The following is a 16,911-nucleotide window of genomic DNA, read 5'->3' on the forward strand; positions in this document are numbered from 1 at the left end:
GAGCCTTGTAGGGTGAGACCCGGCAGCAGGTCCCAGCCACCTGGAATGTATGTTTATTTGGGGGACAGGAAGGGCCTCTTCTCAGCCCCGTGTCCACACGTGGGCTTGGGCTCCAGTGGTCATTCACCTGGGCGCCTGCTGTGACGTCACGGAAGGCAGGAGCCCTTAGGGCGGCCTCGGTTCAGGACCAGCGCCACGCTGGGCAGGAAGGACTCCTGGAGTGACAGGGAGGGAAGAGCTGGGCGCTGCGGGGCCTCTGGCCAGGAGACGGGGCTCTCTGGGCCCAGGGGGATTCTCTGCCACTGCCCAAGAGGGCAGGCAACTGGGGTCAGCCCCGTTTTCCAGAGGAAGAGACGGAAATGCAAAGAGAGCCCAGCGCTCGCAAGTACTGGGCTGGGGGGCTGGGATCCGGATCCGTCCCACCCCTTAGCCCCAGGGGGCCCGGCCACCGGCTGGGCAGGGGTGCTCTAGGAGACGCTGCCAGCAGGGGCTTACCAGCTTCTGGCTCCAGGAGCTGGGCGATCTGTCCACCTGCTCCAGGATGCTGTGGGCTTCCAGGAAGGTTTTGAGGCCACTTTGCGGCCTCTGGGTGGTGGCCCTGGGGATGAAGGGCAGGCTGCTTTTCATGGAGGCATCCTCAGAGAGGTGGCCCTGTGGCTCCTGGGGGGCCCTGAGGGGAACAGAGGTCTGTGAGCTGCATGGCCCCCGAATCCCTAGTCCCCCCGTGGTTTCCCCCGGGCCCTCAGAGGCCCAGACCCTTAGCCTGCCGGCTGCGGGGTGGGGAAGTCTACGGGGCGAGGGGGGGGGGTGCCCTGGTGATGCGTGTGGGTCCTGCCTCTTCCCCCTGGAAGCCTCACAGGCCCGGACAGTCCCAGCCGAACGAGATGCTGGCCGTGGCCTCCTCCTGGGCCCTGGGGCACGGGGCTTTGGGCAAACTCTCCAGCCATCTCCCGACACTCCTGAACACCCGTTCTGATGTCATTGACCCGGTGGCTATCCCCTTCTCGATGTGGCCCTGCCGGACTGGAGGAGAGAGGGCTCCAGTGAGAACTCTACCTGGAGGGGGCACCGGGTGGCACCCCCACTCTACCCTCCTCCCTCTGGCAGGCAAGGCTGGGCCGAACCCCGTCTCCATGGCAACCCAAGGCTCCCCAGCGCCTTATGGCTGCCTCCAGAGAAGGCTCAGGTTTTAAAACTATCTTGCGTGACTGTCTCTGCCTTTATTACCCACGCTGTGCCCCACCACGCACATACCCACTCCCGCGGCAGCCCCCACAAGGGCCTTCTTTCCCGTAGTGGGAAGGCCAGTCACGCCCCCATCGAAGTCCAGAGACAATACCGAGATTTCTGCAGGGATGGAGGGGGCTGGGAAGTCGGCAGCCGAGCCCCACTCTGGTGCCCTGGGATGTGATGAGCCCCACTCTGGCGCCCCGGGATGTGACCACAGCTCCTGGGGCCCGTGGCTGACGAGGAAGCTTCTCCCAGCCAACTGCCATTCGCACGAAACCGTGTCTCCCTGGGGGAACCCCGGCTTCTCTTCTCGGCCACCGTGTGTCACCTGCTCTCGGGGCTTTGGCTTCCCCATCAAACGACGAGAAGTTGGGCAAAACTGCAGCTTCTATTTGCAATTTCCTATGACCTTAAGGGGCCTGGGGGGGGGGTCCCTTCCTAATCAGCGAAGGTCCGGGATTTGGGGGCTTTAGCCCACAGCTAGGCTTTGGAGCAGCCTCTGCTCAAACTGCACACAGTCGGTGCTCAATAAATGGATGCAAGCTGTTGGGAGGCCCTGGGGCAGCTAGATCCTGTGAAGTGAAGAGGCCGGGCAGATGGAGAAGGGGGTGGGGGGGGGGCGGGCAGGGCAGGTGATAAAGGTTATACCAGAGCAAGGACACGGTATTCTTCCCACCTGCCTCTTGACACCTTTAGAAAACACTGGAAACTATGCCAACGCAGACACTACCACATCCATCCCCCGCCAAAGAGCTGAGAGCAAACTTCCATCCCAGAACCCAGGCCCGGTGACTGCCAGCTTCTTTGCTGGACCAGGCAGTGCCTGCCTCCCCCAGAGAGACGGGTTGATCTTCTGGACCTTTCTGGGCATCTCCTCAGCCAGGCAGGCCTTCATGGATACGGGGAGAAGATGCTTCCGGTGGCTTCCTGTCTTCTTCCGCCCCTGTAGGCCATGGAGGGGACCAGACGTGGGGTCAGGAGGCTGTGGGGGCCTGTCCCCAACGTGGGCAGATATGACACGTGCGAGCCCTTGGCAGGAAGAAGTCCTCCTGTGGTGCCCGGGCCCGGGCACCCATTGTTTCCTCCATGGCGGCTGCTCCCTGGTGCCTCCCACGTTGGGACACCTCTGCAGGACCTCAGCCCCTCTCCTTGGCCCTCGAGGAGCCTCCAACACTCTCCGGAGAAGCCAGTGCAGGTACCTTGTCCGTAGGGTCAGTGGATTCCTGGCCTTTTCCGGGCCGGCCCTCACTCCCAGGACCCAGGGCCGCGGCCTCTGCTCTCTGGGCTCCAGGCTGGAACTTTCTGGAGTCCTGGGGCTCCCCCTGCTGTCTGCTTACCTGCCAAGCTACGTTCCCAGTAGCGGAGCGCGCTGTCCCGCAGGGTCTCATCAGCAAATCGCACGCGGAAGGGGCAGAAACGCCTACGCTTCTTCCCCGAGCCTTCTCCCGAGGAGCTGTGAGTGAGCACAGTCTTGAGCTTGGGGGTCTGGACACCGTGGGGCCTGGCGAGAGAGGCAAGGGGGCCGGCTGAGTCCCCAGCTGCACGTTCCACCCGGGCCACGCACACCCGCTGGACCAGAGCTCTGCCGTGTATCCTGAGAGCCCCAGCGGCCGGCCTCTCCTGAGTACCCCACGCCGGCCGGGCGATGGGCTCAGGCACGTAACGGGCATCCGTCTACCCGTCACACCCACACCACCCTGGGCAACATGATTATTATTCCCATTTTACAGACGAGGACAACTGAGGCACACAGAGGTGTTCTGCAACGGCCCAAGGTCCTACGGCCGGTAAAGGGTGGAGCCAAGATCCGAATCTTAGCTCCAGAGCTGGCACTCTTATACATCAAGGAGTTCAGCAGCGAGAATACGGCCCTTCCCGGCCACGTGACCCGGGGCAGCCCGCACTCACGTGTCCATTTTGCAGTTTTCCCCTTTAGGTTACGTATTGTGTATTGTAGGTGTGATAACAGCACCCTTATAAGAGGGCGCTAGGTCTCCGATAACTTACTTGAGGCATCCAGTACAGGCCTGGCCCCGGGGCCTGTGCTCAATAAAGGGCATCTGTTATTGCTGCACACGTATTGCTATTAATTTCAGCCTCAAGGGCAAGGCTGCAGAAGGGCCGGCTCGATCCGTCCGTGGATCTGTTACTCAGAAACGCCACGTTCAACTTTAAGTACACACGGATTGACGTATCCGCAGCCATTTATCCGACTGTATCTCTGTGTCCGTGTGGATCCCCGGAAGGGATCCTGTCATCAGCCCACTAAGGAGCCAGGAAGCCAGGAGATGTCAGGACAGTGCCAGGCTATGGGCATTGGGACCTAGCGATCCCCCAGCTGCCTGCTCTGTGCTGGCCGCAGGGCCATATACAGGTGCACCCCAGCCCTGCCCCTAGGACTGGAAGCTCAGCTTCTCCCGTCAAAGGCTCCCGGAGCCTCATCCGCCGCACCCCGCTGTCCCCTGCAGGGCCTACCAGGGAATCTTGCACACCATAAGGTGCGCAAGCATTCGGTCTTCAATGCGAAACGCTGTGAATGTGTCTCTCTCTGCCGTGTGTCATAGTGGGGATAACGAGTTCCATACTTTTCCTTATTATATCTTGGGAGAAGTGAGTTTATTTGGCGTCACTGATTTAAAGTTCCCGGGTTGGCAAATGGGTTTCGCTCCCGGCACCCACGCCGATCCGTCGGTGGCGCCGGCCTGGAGCGCTGTGTCAGGGCGGGTTCGAGGCCCAGTGGGGAAAAATGCTGTGATCCGATGATACTGTCAGCCATGGGCCCAGAACGAGAAGGAACGGCATGGATGTCACGTATTTACTCTTTGGTCTTCAAACTCATGGGCGATGTTTTTCACCTTTCACCTCTGTCTAAGCCTGTGTATGCTGGGGGAATTTTTTCTGCATTCTTTTTCCTCTCCATTAGAGCTATGGCATCGAGTCCAGGTAAGCTCTAATGCCCAGGCTCTTCTCCAGCCTCCATCCCTTGTCTTATTTCCCCCCATATTTGACATATAGTCAAACCTAATCAGAGTTAGAGGAAGGAATGGACCGATGAATGGTGGGGTGGGCAAAAGGATGAACGACTGGGCGGGTGGATGGACGGACGGACTGATGAATGAGTTCAGGAAAAGGTCTGAATAGAAGGACCGGGTCTTAGGAGGAGGCGTAGATGTACGGACGGGTGGATGAATGCCTAGACAGACAGGCATGTGGACTCATCTCTGGCTTTATAACGAGATTACAGATGGACAGTATCCTGGATTTACAAGTGCGTGGAAAGGTTTGTAGATGACTGATCATCGGATTCCTGGATGGTACATAGAATTGTCAGAGTTTGTGGATAGAGGGATGACCGGCTAGATGGACGAATGGATGGAAGACCTGACTCATGCATGGACACATAGATGGATGTGTCGGTGGACAGGTGGATAGATTCACAGGTGAAAGACAGAGGAAAGAACAGAAGAAACGCTTTCTCCCACCCCCCATAACGCCAGCCTCTTGTAACTCACTGGTTGGCCTTTTTGAAGGTGATGAATTGTGAGCGATCTCTCTTCAGGGTCCCCAGGGCAGGTATCTGATGCAGCAAAATCTTCTTAAGACTATTCTGGAAGTACGATGACTGGCCCCTTGAAGACACACAAGCCACACCTGGCGTGAGTGGCCAGGGTCCCCCCCCTCGGAGCACTGATGGCAACCCTGTCCCCAAAAGCAGGTCAGCGACACTCACCGCAGGTCTGAAGGGAAGGAACAGTGGGGACACCGGGGAAGATGCTGGCAGTGCTCTGACACACTCTTTTTTGATTGCCGTGCTGAGGATGCTGGGAGCCAGGAGGAGGGGGGAAAGAGCTATGAGCCTTCCCTTGGGGACAGTCCTCACTAGGCTTTTCCTAGCTACGCGGCCTTGGGCCTCAGTTTCCTCATCTGTACTACAGGGGCAATGGTAGACCCGCCCTCAAGGGGCGGTCGTCCGGGCTCTGCCAGGCATCCTCAACTAACAGCTGCTTCATTCATTCCAGAAATGACTCCGCCCCGCCCCCTGGGGTCCTGGGCGGGGCCTCACTCGGTGGCGTCGCCCGGACGCACTCTGCCCCCGTCCGCTGCAGGAACTCCCGGAACTTGCTGGGGAGGAGCTCTCCTTGGAGCGCGAGCAGGGAGTCCGGGGTGTCCCTGGCCGAGCCCCTGCAGGGGTCCTCGCTCTCTCCAGGCCTGGGGCGCCAGGGCGCGGGGTCCCGGGGCGCCCCGGCCCGGAGCAGGGGCGGCAGCAGGAGCGACCTCAGCTTCGCCCGGTTCTCCGCCGCCCGCTGGGCCCCAGTGGGCAGGGTGGGCAGGCTCAGCGGGGCGCTCCTGACACCCACCCCCAGCTCTGGGAGCGAGGACCCGCCCCACCACCCGTCGTCGCTCCCCGAGGCCCTCGAGCCCCGGGTGGCCCCCGCGCCAGATACTCCCCGGATTTGGGGCAGGGGCAAACTGGGCAGCAGCGGGTCTCTCCTTTGGCGAGCGCGGTCGCCGGGGAGCCCCTTGGGCGCCACCTGCTGGGTCCAGGGGTTGGGGGACGCCACCTGCTGCGTCCAGGGGTTGGGGTGACGCCGGGTCATGTCTGGCCCTGCGCTCAGCTCAGGGCGTCCTCACGCCTCAGTGGGGGCGGGGGGGGGTGCCGTGTGAAGTGCAGAGGAGGGTGTACACCAGCCCCCAGGCCATAGTGCCCAGAGCCGGGTCGTGTGGTTTGGGGGTAGCGCCCCCGGTTCGCCAGGCAGTGAGCGGCTTCAGGCTAGAGCTCGCCTAGCCTCTGTTTCCTCACCTGCCAAATGGTCACGTCAGAGCACACACCTCTCTGAGTTGCTGTGACGTCTAGGTGAGGGGGCGCGCTACTATTATCGATGTTGTTAGCATTTTAAACTTTTTGAAATGCAGGATTTAGTCTCAGTTCCGCTGCTTACTAGCTTCGCAACCTTGGACAAGCCAATCGATTACCTTTTCTTAGTGCCTTTATCTGTAGAATGGGGGTGACGGAGCACCTGCCCCCTTTGTGGCTCAGCACACGGGAGTGCTGCTGTCCTGTTCACGCTGTTAGCGCTCCGCGGGGAATTAGGAAACCTGGAACCGGCTTGAAAGGAGAGACCCTCCCAGCAGTTGCGCGGTCCTGCTGGGGCCCCAGGACCCCTTGGGTGGAGAGCTTGCTGAAAATGCGGATGCCCCCAGGTTCTAACTCAGTAGGTCTGGGGTGGGGCCAAGACACCTATTTTTAACAAACTTCCCCTTTGGGAGACAGAGCTCCACGCCTGCCCCCAGCATCTTGACTCTGGGTTGGGGGTCGGGGGGAGGTCTTAGGGCCTGGTTCCTCCCTATCACACCCCACCCCCAGATTATTGTCAGCTCTGAGCTGGCTCCTGCTATCACACTCACCCTAGTGAGGCTTCTGGGTGAGTCCTGAGGAGGTCCCTTGAGTTTGGAGCCCCCTAACTGGTGGGTTGGTCCTTGAGAGAGCCCATCTTCCCGGCCTGGTCCATCTGCTGGACCCTCCCTGCTCTCCCTCCAGGCCTCCCTCCTGGGCCTCTTCAGGGTCATTGTGATCCGCCCCTCACCCAAGGCCATGTGAGGAGGGGTGATCTCTCAGGCCTGGAGACAGAGGGTGGGGCTTTGTGCCCAGAAAGCCAAAGCTGCCCGCACAAGGGGGTGGTGGGACTCCTGACCAGGGCAGCCGGGCCCAAGCCAGCGGTGGAAACGCCGGGGTTCCGCTACCCTCTCTGGATTTGGGAGGCCCAGGTGGGTCAAGTTTGGGCTGGGTAGGTCTGGAAGCCCAGCTTCCACTGGAAGGCTGGGCAGTAAGAAGGCAGTAGGCTTGGAAACCAAGAGAACTGATTTCCAGTCCAGGCTCTGCTTCTATTTGCTTCGCAATGCTGGACAAGCTGTCCTTTCTCAGGGCTCCGTGGTAAAACAGACTGTTGGACCCCATCCGTGACTCTTGGCTGGGAGGAGGCAGGGGAGAAGCTTGCGTTGTGAAATTGGAGTGGGGGAGAAGGATTGTTTGGCCCAGCAATTTCACTGGCATGGTATAATTTGACAATTTTACAAGTCGGCCTGGAGGAAGTATCATAGCCGATGTATTTCCATTTTCTGCAAATACTCTTCAACCAGGGATGGAAGGGTGTACCTCCCTGGGAAGTTGGAATATTGAGTGGGGAAGGTGAACATTTTTTTTTTTTAAAGTTTATTTATCTTAAGAGAAAGCATGAGCAGGGGAGGGGCAGAGAGAATGGAGAGAGCACGAATCCCAAGCATACTCCACACCAGCGCAGAGCCCAATGCGGGGCCCGAACGCATGAACTATGAGATCATGACCTGAGCCAAAGTCAGATGCTTAACGGACTGAGCCACCCAGGCACCCCAGGAAGGTGAATCTTTTTATATCTATTCCCTGGAAAGGTGAACATTTTTTACGTTTATTCTAAGAGTACATGAATTTTTTTAAAAAATGGATGAGGAACACCAGACTAACTACATGATTTCTTTTTTTTTTTTTTCAATGTTTACTTATTTTTGAAAGACAGAGCATGAGCGGGGAGGGGCAGAAAGAGAGGGAGACACAGAATCTGAAGCAGGTTCCTGGCTCTGAGCGGTCAGCACAGAGCCTGACGCGGGGCTCGAACTCATGAACTATGAGATCATGACCTGATGAAGTTGGATGCTCCACCGACTGAGCCATCCAAAAAAAAGGTAGGGGTGGATTTTTAGGCACCCCTGGAAAAGCTGGGCTCAGAGCTGCCCCCAAAGGAAGAATCCACATCCAGCAATTGAGATTGTTCAGGATTTATCCTCTTCCCTTAGAGACCACGGAAAATGAAGCTTGGGAGAGGGGTCCAGGCCAGGGGAACCAAGTCTGATTTGGAGTACTCTGGAAAGAATGCCAAATAATATATATACATAAACAGATTTGGGGGACTCAGCTGCAGCCTGTCCCCCTCCCCAGCTTTCATGTCATTAGAGCAAACACACCTGAAGTATTTCCTGTGTGCAAAGCCCAGAGGAAGGCATCTAAGACCAGGACATCAGTTTAGGAAAAATGAACTTATGATAAATACTGTCTATTTAGTGACAGCACACTGCAGGCACGGGGCTGAAGGCTCCACCGCCAATATCCTACAAATTTGACACTCAGAGCATTGGGAAGTGAGTAAGCACGCCAGTCTGGAAGAAGAGGTCTCCTTGGAGAGGGTCACAAGGCCTACCACGTGCAAACCCATCATATTTCCATCAAGATTGCTTTCAGGTATCCCTCCAGAATTTCTACACATGGGAGGAACCTATGGGAGGGCAGGCTTTTTGGAATGGAAACTTCAAGGATTTGTTCTGCTTAATTGAGGTAGCATCCCCTTGGCGCCATCAAGGGTTGTTTTTCTTCTTCTTTTCTTTTTTTTCTTTCTCTCTCTCTTTCTTGGCTCTGCATATTATTTTAAGGTGTAAATTGTTATGGGTACGATTTGGGGAATGAGGCTCCTCCCCTCTTTCTCCCCGGTGGAAAACCCACAGAACGCTCGTTTTTGAAAGTCCAGCCTTCAGCCTCCAAACGAACCGGTGCACGTGCTGGAGGCAGGAGAGGCTCGGTGGCGCCCAGGCTCTTTTAAGTCTGAGAGGCGCTTCCAGGAACCAGAGAGCCGACCGGGGCGGGGCAAACCGCCCGTGGGGCGGAGCTAGGCGCGGCCCCGCCCCCGGGCGCCCGGAAGTGACGTGTGCGGACAAAGGCAGCGCGCGCCGCGAGGTGTCGCGTCTGGCCGTGGTCTGACGGAGCTGGTGGTGGGCTTGTGGGGGGTTCGCCGCCGCCGCCGCCCTCCCTTCGGTTTCCTGTTCCTCGTCCTCTTCTCCCGGGTCCCGGGAGCCCCCACCCGGGGTGAGTAGCGCGAGGCGGAGCGGCGGCCGGCGGGGGAGAGGTGGCCCCGACCGCCAACTGCCTCGGCGCCCTGAGGTCCCGGCTCGTCACGTGACCCGGCGCGAGCTGCCGGGGCCCCACGTGCGCGTCCCGGGGAGGTCGGACAAGGGGGCCGCTGGGGGCTGGTGGAAGGGGAAGGCCGGGGCACCCCGAGCCTGCACGGGGCAGCCCCTCCCCCGACGCCCTTCCGGGGTCGCAGCTAGTCCCTTTCCCTGCCTGAGCCTCAGTTTCCCCTGGAGAAGCGGGGATAAGGAGAGCAGGCACTCGGAGAGTCTGTGTCAGGGTTCAGTAAAATGCTCAGGTCAGAGCCGGGCACAGAGCAGTGCCCGCTGCATGGGAGTTGCTATCTTATTTCACCTTGGATCCAGCCCCAGTTACGGTCGACACAGGTGCCGCTCAGAAGAGAGCTCGCCAGCCAAGAGCCCTTGGAGCCAAGGTCAGCCTGTTTGCGGAGGGGCTGCCAGATCGAACGAAAGGCCCGGGCTCTGCTGCCCATCAGCGCGGCGGGTTGTCTCTGGGACCGAGACAGCTGGTGTCAGAGGCCCTGACGGTGGGGTGGGGCAGGATTGCAGACGGTCTGGACGTATAGAATCCTTGCCCTGGTGGGGCCTTGACTGTGGTAAGACGTCTGGGTTCCCTCCGTGTGCTCTTCCTGGTTTCCTGTGTGCATTGAAGGCACATCACTCCCTTAGTGGAATGGTTTTCTAGCCGTAGATGGGGGGAGCCGGGGGGAGGGTTGGAACGCTTTGGTGGCGACCAGAAGCTACAGAGTCACAGAGATAGCGTCCCACTCCCCTCTCCTGCAGGTCTGCAGAGCTGTTTGACTGTCCTGAATCCACCACCCAGCATAACAGTAATAATGCCTTAGATGTGTCCAACGCCCTACAGTTTATAGGGCATTTCAGGGTATTTATCTCGTTTGATCTCTGGGATTGCCAGTGAGAATTGATGAGAATCTCATTTGGCAGAAATAATGCGTGCCTGGCACTCTATGGGTCACTTGATGCTGTTATACCCACCTTTAATCATCCCAGCCTTCCTGTGACGTCAGCATTGCTGTTCCTGTCTTATAGATAAAGAAGTGTGCTTAACCGAGGTGAAGTGTCTTATGCGAGCTTACACAACACAGCCAGTGAGAAGCAAAGCTAGGATTCAGACCTGGTGTATTTGACTCCACCAGAGACTTGGGTTTTTTGGTTGTTTTTTTTAAATTTTTTAAAATGGTTTTGAATTTATTTTTGAGACAGAGATAGAGAGACGGTGAGACAGCACAAGTGGGGGAGGGGCAGAGAGAGAGGGAGACACGGAATCCGAAGCAGGCTCCGGGCTCCGAGCTGTCCGAGGAGAACCCGATGCGGGGCTCGAACTCACGAGCCGGGAGATCGTGACCTGAGCCGAAGTCGGACGCTCAACCGACTGAGCCACCCGGGCGCCCCAGAGCCTTAGTTTGTTTTTAAATCTCTCTGCACTGCTCCTCCCCCCCCCTTTTTTTTTTTGGTCTTCTTTCTCCTTCCTTTGCTTTCTTTTTCATAGAGCACCTTGCCATTCCCTTATGTCCAGCTGCTGTCACCGATCCAGGGAGAGCAGGCCCTGTCCAGCAGGCTGCAAGAGGGAGGAGGTAACTCCAGGCAGACTCCTGCCTCCTGTGGCCTCCAGGCTTTTGCAGAGAGGGTGTGATGCCTCCACAAAGCACTGACCGGCACGGCTCGGACACCATTCTTTTCCAGGGATCCTGGGAGAAGCGGTAGCTGGGGCGACTGCCCACCTGTCACCCTAAACACCTTGGAGGGAAAGAGGAGGTGACAGAGCCCACTATGAGCAAAGGGCCTCTCTTCCTCTTCCGGCCCGCCTGGCGTGCACACAGAGCCAGACTGCCCTTTCCCTAGCCCTGGAGCCCTGCAGCCCCTCACCCCCGCCGGGCAGAGTATAGGGGGACTTCCTGCTATTTGACTGACGACTGTTCCCTCTGGCTCCCAGGGACCTCCTGCCCACTCCAGTCGGGACGCTGGGAGACAAAGTGTAGACAGGGCCCCACGGAGTCACGTTTACTAATGAATCAGCTGTTGGAACAAATGTCAAAATTATGCTTGCCATGTCTCGGCCCAGACGTCCCTCCCCTGGCCTGTTCCTAGAATCTGCCTGTAAGTGGAGTTCTGGTAAATTAGATTATTCAGAGGACCTTGACATTTAAAGAGACCATGTTGGAAGGCTTTCGGTAAAGCAAAAACTCACGTTGTCGGTAATGGCCTTCAGTGTTCCCAGTTTGGAACGGTTGGATTTCTGTAGGGTTTTCTGAAAAGTGGAAAATGACTGTGGCCACACAAGGCTCATTCTTTGGGTCATTCAGCAACCAACTAGCAAACAGCCACCTTTTATCAGGTGCTGCGCTAAGGGGGTGTGGGGTCCTGTCCCTGCCTCCAGGAAGCTTACCTCCTGGGAGGAAAGGCAGACACCGCCAGGGGAGGGTCGGGCCCCACATTTATTCTGGTCAGCTGGCGGGAGTGAACTTTCTGTCGAAGGCCTGTGTGCTGCGTGTGGTTCGAGAGCGATACGGGGGTCGATCTCAGGGTGTCGCGGGTGTTCTCCAAGGAGCTCCCGGGCCAGTGGGGAGACAGCTGCGAGGGCGAAACCAGCGGTTCGCCAAGACTGGTGGGGGTGGCTGGTGGGGAAGGGTCGGCGTTGCCAGGCCCCCGGGTGAGCGCTGCGTGGGGGCGCCGCTGGCCGATGCCGTCCTTCCTGGGTGGTGGTGGCTGTGGGGCCCCCAAACCCAGCTCCTTGGTGACGTTCAGGCTAGTGGCCCGCCCGGGGCTCACAGTCGGTTGTGACGATCCAGTGGCCGATGGGAAGCGCCTGCGTGCAGAGCATGCACTGTGGCCCCCGCCCCTGTCTGGTCTCGCTTCTGTGCTGCCGCCTCTTGGCCCGGCTCCTGCTGGTCCCCGTGTGCCCGTGGTCCCGCCGCAGCTCCCGGCCCAGCCGCCTACCTGGGGCCCTTCAGAAACCCTCGGCTGGTTGATTTCCCATTACCAACAGGCTAGACCCACGCCCCCCACCTGTCCTCGGGGGGGCCCCCCTGCAATCCAGGCCCAGTCTGCCTGTCTGAGCCCCCCTCCCATGACACCCTCTTCCTCTGTGTGCGTTCCTGCCAGCCCAGGCCGTCTCTGCCTCTGCCTGTGCCCTCCCCGGCCGCCTAGCATTCCTGGTCTTTGAGGGCCGAGCTCGGGTTGCCAACCCGGCCGCCCCCCACCCATCTGCCCCTCTCTGAGTTCCCATAGCACTTGTGGCTCAGCAAGCGGCCTGGTTCTGCCTTGTGTTCCGCTCGCTTCTGTCTCCCGCTGGACGGGAAGCTCTCTGAGGGTCGGGCTTTATCTCAGAGCAACCAGACCAGCACTTGCAAGTATGTGGTGAGCTGGCTGAAGCGTGCCCGCGCCTCCCGGCAGAGGTGTGACCCTTCTGTCCCTCCCTGGCCTGAGTGGCCGGCCCCGCCCCCCGGCCCCGGCTCTTGCTGTGTAGCTGCCCCTCCCCTGTTCTCCCGACACCCTCTTGTCCTGTCTGCTTTCACTCTTGCCCGGATTCCACACAGCTGCCAACACAGCCTTCCAGAACACGTCCGCCTGCTTAACCTGGAGTAGCTCAGGCTCACTGCTCTTTAGGGAGGAGTGTAATGTCACGTCCCCCCGGACCCTGTGTTTCCAGTCGCGACGGCTCTCCGTGCGCCGTTCGCACCTCTCCCCCTGGAGCAGGCTTGCCCGTTGGCTCAGTGAGCTCTTCCTCACCTTTCCTTTCAGCTGATGTGTTGTCATCCCTGGGGATTCCTTCTTTGACTCCCCGGGGCAGTGCCTCCCCTGGGGTGGGCCGCACCCACACCTTGTGTTTGTCTGCGGCCCCGCACGGTTGCCATTGTGTGCGGGGGGGCGGTTTCCGTGGGGCTGTCTCCTCAGTTCCCAGCACAGCGCCTGGCACAGGGTCCGGCTCATGGTTAACAAAGGACCGGACCCCACAGCGAGCTTCATTCTGTGCTCCGCAGAGAGAGGGAGGGAGGTGTGTGGACTCCCCCAGGCCCTCCCGGGACCAGCCGGGACGTCCACCGTGGAAGGCTGGGGTTCCTTGCTTTGCTTTCCTCAAGTGTAGATTGGGGTTCTCTATAGCCGAGGGTGAGAAGCCGTCGGGTCAGGTGTCACGTACAGTAAGGGAAGGACTCGCAGCCCAGGACTCTGGGTCTCCTCCTCGGGTACAAAGGGGACTTTGCAAAATGACTTGAATACAAGAGGCAGGGCCCTGTCATCCAACGCCTATACGCGGTTTTGGGGACACTGGACATTTCCCTGCAGCAGGCAGGGTTGTGTGACCGTTGAAGCGTGGAGGTGAGACTGGGGCTCTCTGCCTTGTTGACTTGCTCTTTTTCTTGTTCAGGAGGCACTGCCGCTGAGTTTGGTGCCTGAGCCGAGTCGGTTGGTGACAGCATGACGAGTGAGGTGATCGAAGATGAGAAACAGTTCTATTCGAAGGCTAAGACGTACTGGAAGGAAGTCCCGCCCACCGTGGACGGCATGCTCGGGGGGTATGGCCACATCTCCAGCATCGACATCAGCAGCTCCCGGAAGTTCCTGCAGAGGTTTTTGAGGGTAGGCAGGTCTGGTGTGCTCTCCAGGAGCAGAGGATGTGGCCCTGGCGGCCCCACCTGGTTTGCACGGGGCGCCACCTCTTACGCGTACCCCGCAAGGCCTCTGGTCAGCCGTGGGCGTCGGTGACCCAGGCCTCAAAGGCTGGGGCGGGGGTGGCGCGTGGACCGGGGCCTCTGTCTCGAGGCTGCCAGACGGGCGCTGGCCGCCGTGCCGGGGCTCCCGGACACCGGAACGGAGTCTCCCCTTAACTGTTCGGTTCTGCCGAGGCCGAGTCCTTTGCTGCCTTGCCGAGTTTGCGGGCCCCTGGGCCGTGACGTTGGCTGTTGTGCTGAAGGCAGGCTCCCGGCTCCTCACCCCCTCGCCCGCTCTGCCCTCCTCTGTGCCGGGCTGCCATCTCCCTGGCCCTCCCCCTCCTCCCCCTCCTCCCTCCCCTCCCTCCCCTCCCTCCCCCCTGGTGAGCGGCAGAGGCCGCGTGCTCCCCATGCCACGTGCTGTTCCCCCGCCCACGTTCCATCTTGCCAGGTCTGTGGAAGCGGGTGAGGATCCCTGACCGCCCTTGCATTCTCTCGCTGCTTGGGTTCTTTTCACGTTCCGTTGTTTTAACGGGGTCTCGGGAGTAAGAGGGATTAAACGCACCCATTCAGGCGCTCACCTGTAAGTGCAGGTTGGCGCTCAGCTTAGAAGCGTGTGGCCCGGGACGACAATGTGCCGCGCTCCTACCCGCTGACGACCCCGCGCCCGCCAGCCCCCGGCCTGTGCCCGGTCCTCTGATTTGAGTAACCCTGGGAGCTCGGGAGGAACAGCCCCCTCACGGGGACGGGGTCCCGCTGGCTTTCTGAGCCGTCCTCACGGAGTCTGTGCCTTCCCTGCTTCTCAGGAAGGCCCAAACAAGACGGGGACCTCCTGTGCCTTGGACTGCGGAGCCGGCATAGGCCGGATCACCAAGCGGCTGCTCCTGCCGCTCTTTGGAGTGGTGGATATGGTGGACGTGACCGAAGACTTTCTGATTAAAGCCAAGACCTACCTGGGGGAGGAGGGCAAGAGGGTGAGGAACTACTTCTGCTGCGGCCTCCAGGACTTCAGCCCCGAGCCTAACTCCTACGACGTCATCTGGATCCAGTGGGTGATAGGTGAGCTTCTCGCAGCCCTCTCCACCTCCCACACGCCTCCCGCGGCAGAGGTGGGTCCCCCCCCCTCCCCCCCCGAGGCCTTGGGGGCCCCTGCGGCAGGCGGGGCGGCGGGGATTTCTCCCGTCCTCCCTGGGTCCGCCAGGACCGTGGGAAACATTCCCTGCAAGTACCCTTTCCGTGTTGTGTCAGTACCTGTTATAGGACCCATTTGGGGGCAGTTTTGTGTTGAAAAAATGTAAATGAGCAAGAGCTTAGCTGCACTGAAGAAAGTGGAAATGAGCTTTTGTAAGTCTCCTTAAGTTTATTTTGAGAGAGCACGTACACGCGTGCAGGGGAAGGGCAGAGAGAGAATCCCCAGCTGTCGGCGCAGAGCCTGATGCGGGGCTTGAGCTCACGAATCGCTGAGACCATGATCTGAGCCGAAATCCAGTCGGGCCGCTTAGCTGACTGAGCCACCCAGGCACCCCGGTGTTTAGTAAGAGGAAGCACGGAAGCCGTGGCTGTCCCTGCTGCTCAGAGGGCGAGCCGCGCCCTGCCGCCCCCTCCCGCCCCCTCCCGCACCCACTTAGCCCAACGGCGCACCCCGCGTGCTCTTCCTGGGCTGCTGACCCGGCCGCAGGCCACCGTACCAGCAGCTGGCCGCCCGTTCCGCGGTGGACTCCAGACCTGCCAGGGACACACTGGGCCCGGCCCTGTATTTTGGGCTTCTAAAAAGCCTGTCTGGAGTTTTAGGGCAGGGAAGGGAAGGAACTCCGGTGTGCTCCCGCAATCCAGGCCTGACGTGGGTGGATGGAGCGTGGGGTCGGGCAGGGCCCAGAAGTCGCCCAGTGAGGGTGAGATCCCAGCTGCATGCTTTGTGACTGCCCTGGGTGGGTGACTCCTGAGCCGGTTTTCTCTTACGTCACCTGGGGGTTGGTAAACGTCTCCGGGCTGCCGAGAGCCAGGGAGGCGGTGTTCACACCGAGGGCGAGCTCAGTGAGTCGGGAAGCTGAAGGGAACGGCCAGTGGCAGGTACACGCTTGTGCCGCTCCCTAGTGACCCCGGCCTCTGCGGTCCCCAGGTCACCTGACTGATCAGCACCTGGCCGAGTTCCTGCGGCGCTGCAAGCAGGGCCTGCGCCCCAACGGCATCATTGTCATCAAAGACAACATGGCCCAGGAGGGCGTGATCCTGGATGACGTGGACAGCAGCGTGTGCCGGGGCCTCGAGGTGGTCCACAGGATCATCCGCAGCGCGGGCCTCAGCCTGCTAGCCCAGGAGCGCCAGGAGAACCTTCCCGACGAGATCTATCACGTGTACAGCTTAGCCCTGAGATGAGCAGGCACCGGCAGGAGTAAGGGACCAGCGCCGCGCAGGGTGGGGGGCTGGCAGTGGGGCAAGACCCAGAGGCTCCGTGACGATGGCTCGGGGACGCGGAGCAAGACCTCGAAATACACTGTCTGCCGCCGCTCACTGGACTCTTTTTCAGAAGGCCTGACGGGGACCCAGCGGGGAAGGGTGTGGCCCACACGGAGCGGAGAGGCTGGAGCCCGGCTCTGCTGCCCTGGCAGGCGGGGACCGCGGTACAGACCCGTGTGACTCCAGGGCCCCTGGCGAGTCCCTGGATGTCCCTTACCACCACCTGGCCTTCCGGCCCCAGGCCTGGGTGCCTTAAGAGAACTCTTGGCTGTTGAGGACTTTCTCCCCGGGGGGGGGGGGGAGGAAGAGGAGGGAGAAGGGAGAGGGGCCAGGCAGCAGAGCCGCAGCCGGCCGTCTGCACCCTCCCTGCCTGAGCCTTTGCGGTGCCTCCTGCAGCCGCTGGGCCGTTCACGTTCTAAGTTCTGTTTGGCGATTGAGCCCTGGTGTCCCTAACGTGAGCGTCACAACAGCCTACGGCAAGGGGAGTCCGTAGCCTCACTCTGGGCTGTGCCTCGCGGCTTCTCGGTGGACGTTCGCCAAAGTCACAAAATAAAAGGGTGAATCCCGTATTGGAAAGGTCCTAGCCGGTCTGGGGCGGAGGTCG

The 16,911-nt window shown here is 59.9% G+C and overlaps 2 protein-coding genes across 8 annotated transcripts; one reads left to right on the forward strand and one right to left on the reverse strand.

Moving 5' to 3' along the window:
• CD4H9orf50 (chromosome D4 C9orf50 homolog) lies at positions 1 to 5,828 on the reverse strand. The gene is made up of 7 exons (XM_042963504.1): positions 5,294 to 5,828; positions 4,961 to 5,051; positions 4,743 to 4,859; positions 2,568 to 2,731; positions 858 to 1,023; positions 496 to 670; positions 1 to 215 (listed from the first exon to the last, which is right to left on the reverse strand). The coding sequence occupies exons 1-7, from the start codon at positions 5,826 to 5,828 to the stop codon at positions 147 to 149; spliced, it is 1,317 nt and encodes a 438-aa protein (XP_042819438.1). The 3' UTR covers positions 1 to 146.
• A 1,057-nt stretch (positions 5,829 to 6,885) lies between these two features.
• Positions 6,886 to 16,890, forward strand: NTMT1 (N-terminal Xaa-Pro-Lys N-methyltransferase 1). 7 transcript variants are annotated; one of them, XM_042963937.1, is made up of 5 exons: positions 6,886 to 6,996; positions 8,330 to 8,500; positions 13,568 to 13,779; positions 14,657 to 14,909; positions 15,970 to 16,890. In XM_042963937.1, the coding sequence occupies exons 3-5, from the start codon at positions 13,618 to 13,620 to the stop codon at positions 16,224 to 16,226; spliced, it is 672 nt and encodes a 223-aa protein (XP_042819871.1). In that variant the 5' UTR covers positions 6,886 to 6,996; positions 8,330 to 8,500; positions 13,568 to 13,617; the 3' UTR covers positions 16,227 to 16,890. The 7 variants fall into 7 exon arrangements, with proteins under 7 accessions (XP_042819871.1, XP_042819869.1, XP_042819868.1 ...); XM_042963935.1 differs by lacking the exon at positions 8,330 to 8,500 and having other exon boundaries at positions 6,908 to 6,996; XM_042963934.1 differs by lacking the exons at positions 6,886 to 6,996; positions 8,330 to 8,500 and adding an exon at positions 9,013 to 9,118.
• Positions 16,891 to 16,911: the final 21 nt, after the last annotated feature.

Source organism: Panthera tigris, chromosome D4 (assembly GCF_018350195.1).
Source record: "Panthera tigris isolate Pti1 chromosome D4, P.tigris_Pti1_mat1.1, whole genome shotgun sequence".
NCBI lineage: Eukaryota > Metazoa > Chordata > Mammalia > Carnivora > Felidae > Panthera > Panthera tigris.

What these genes read in the sequence shown, in the direction of transcription:
- CD4H9orf50 (XM_042963504.1), bottom strand. Translation starts at nt 5,828, where the DNA reads ATGACCCGGCGTCACCCCAACCCCTGGACGCAGCAGGTGGCGTCCCCC. An exon ending in CTGGGAACGTAGCTTGGCAG is followed by an intron (nt 1,024 to 2,567) that starts GTAAGCAGACAG and finishes TCTCTCCTCCAG; the next exon opens with TCCGGCAGGGCCACATCGAG. An exon ending in GCTCCTGGAGCCAGAAGCTG is followed by an intron (nt 216 to 495) that starts GTAAGCCCCTGC and finishes CTGTCACTCCAG; the next exon opens with GAGTCCTTCCTGCCCAGCGT.
- NTMT1 (XM_042963937.1), top strand. Translation starts at nt 13,618, where the DNA reads ATGACGAGTGAGGTGATCGAAGATGAGAAACAGTTCTATTCGAAGGCT. An exon ending in TCCTGCAGAGGTTTTTGAGG is followed by an intron (nt 13,780 to 14,656) that starts GTAGGCAGGTCT and finishes CCTGCTTCTCAG; the next exon opens with GAAGGCCCAAACAAGACGGG. An exon ending in CTGGATCCAGTGGGTGATAG is followed by an intron (nt 14,910 to 15,969) that starts GTGAGCTTCTCG and finishes TGCGGTCCCCAG; the next exon opens with GTCACCTGACTGATCAGCAC.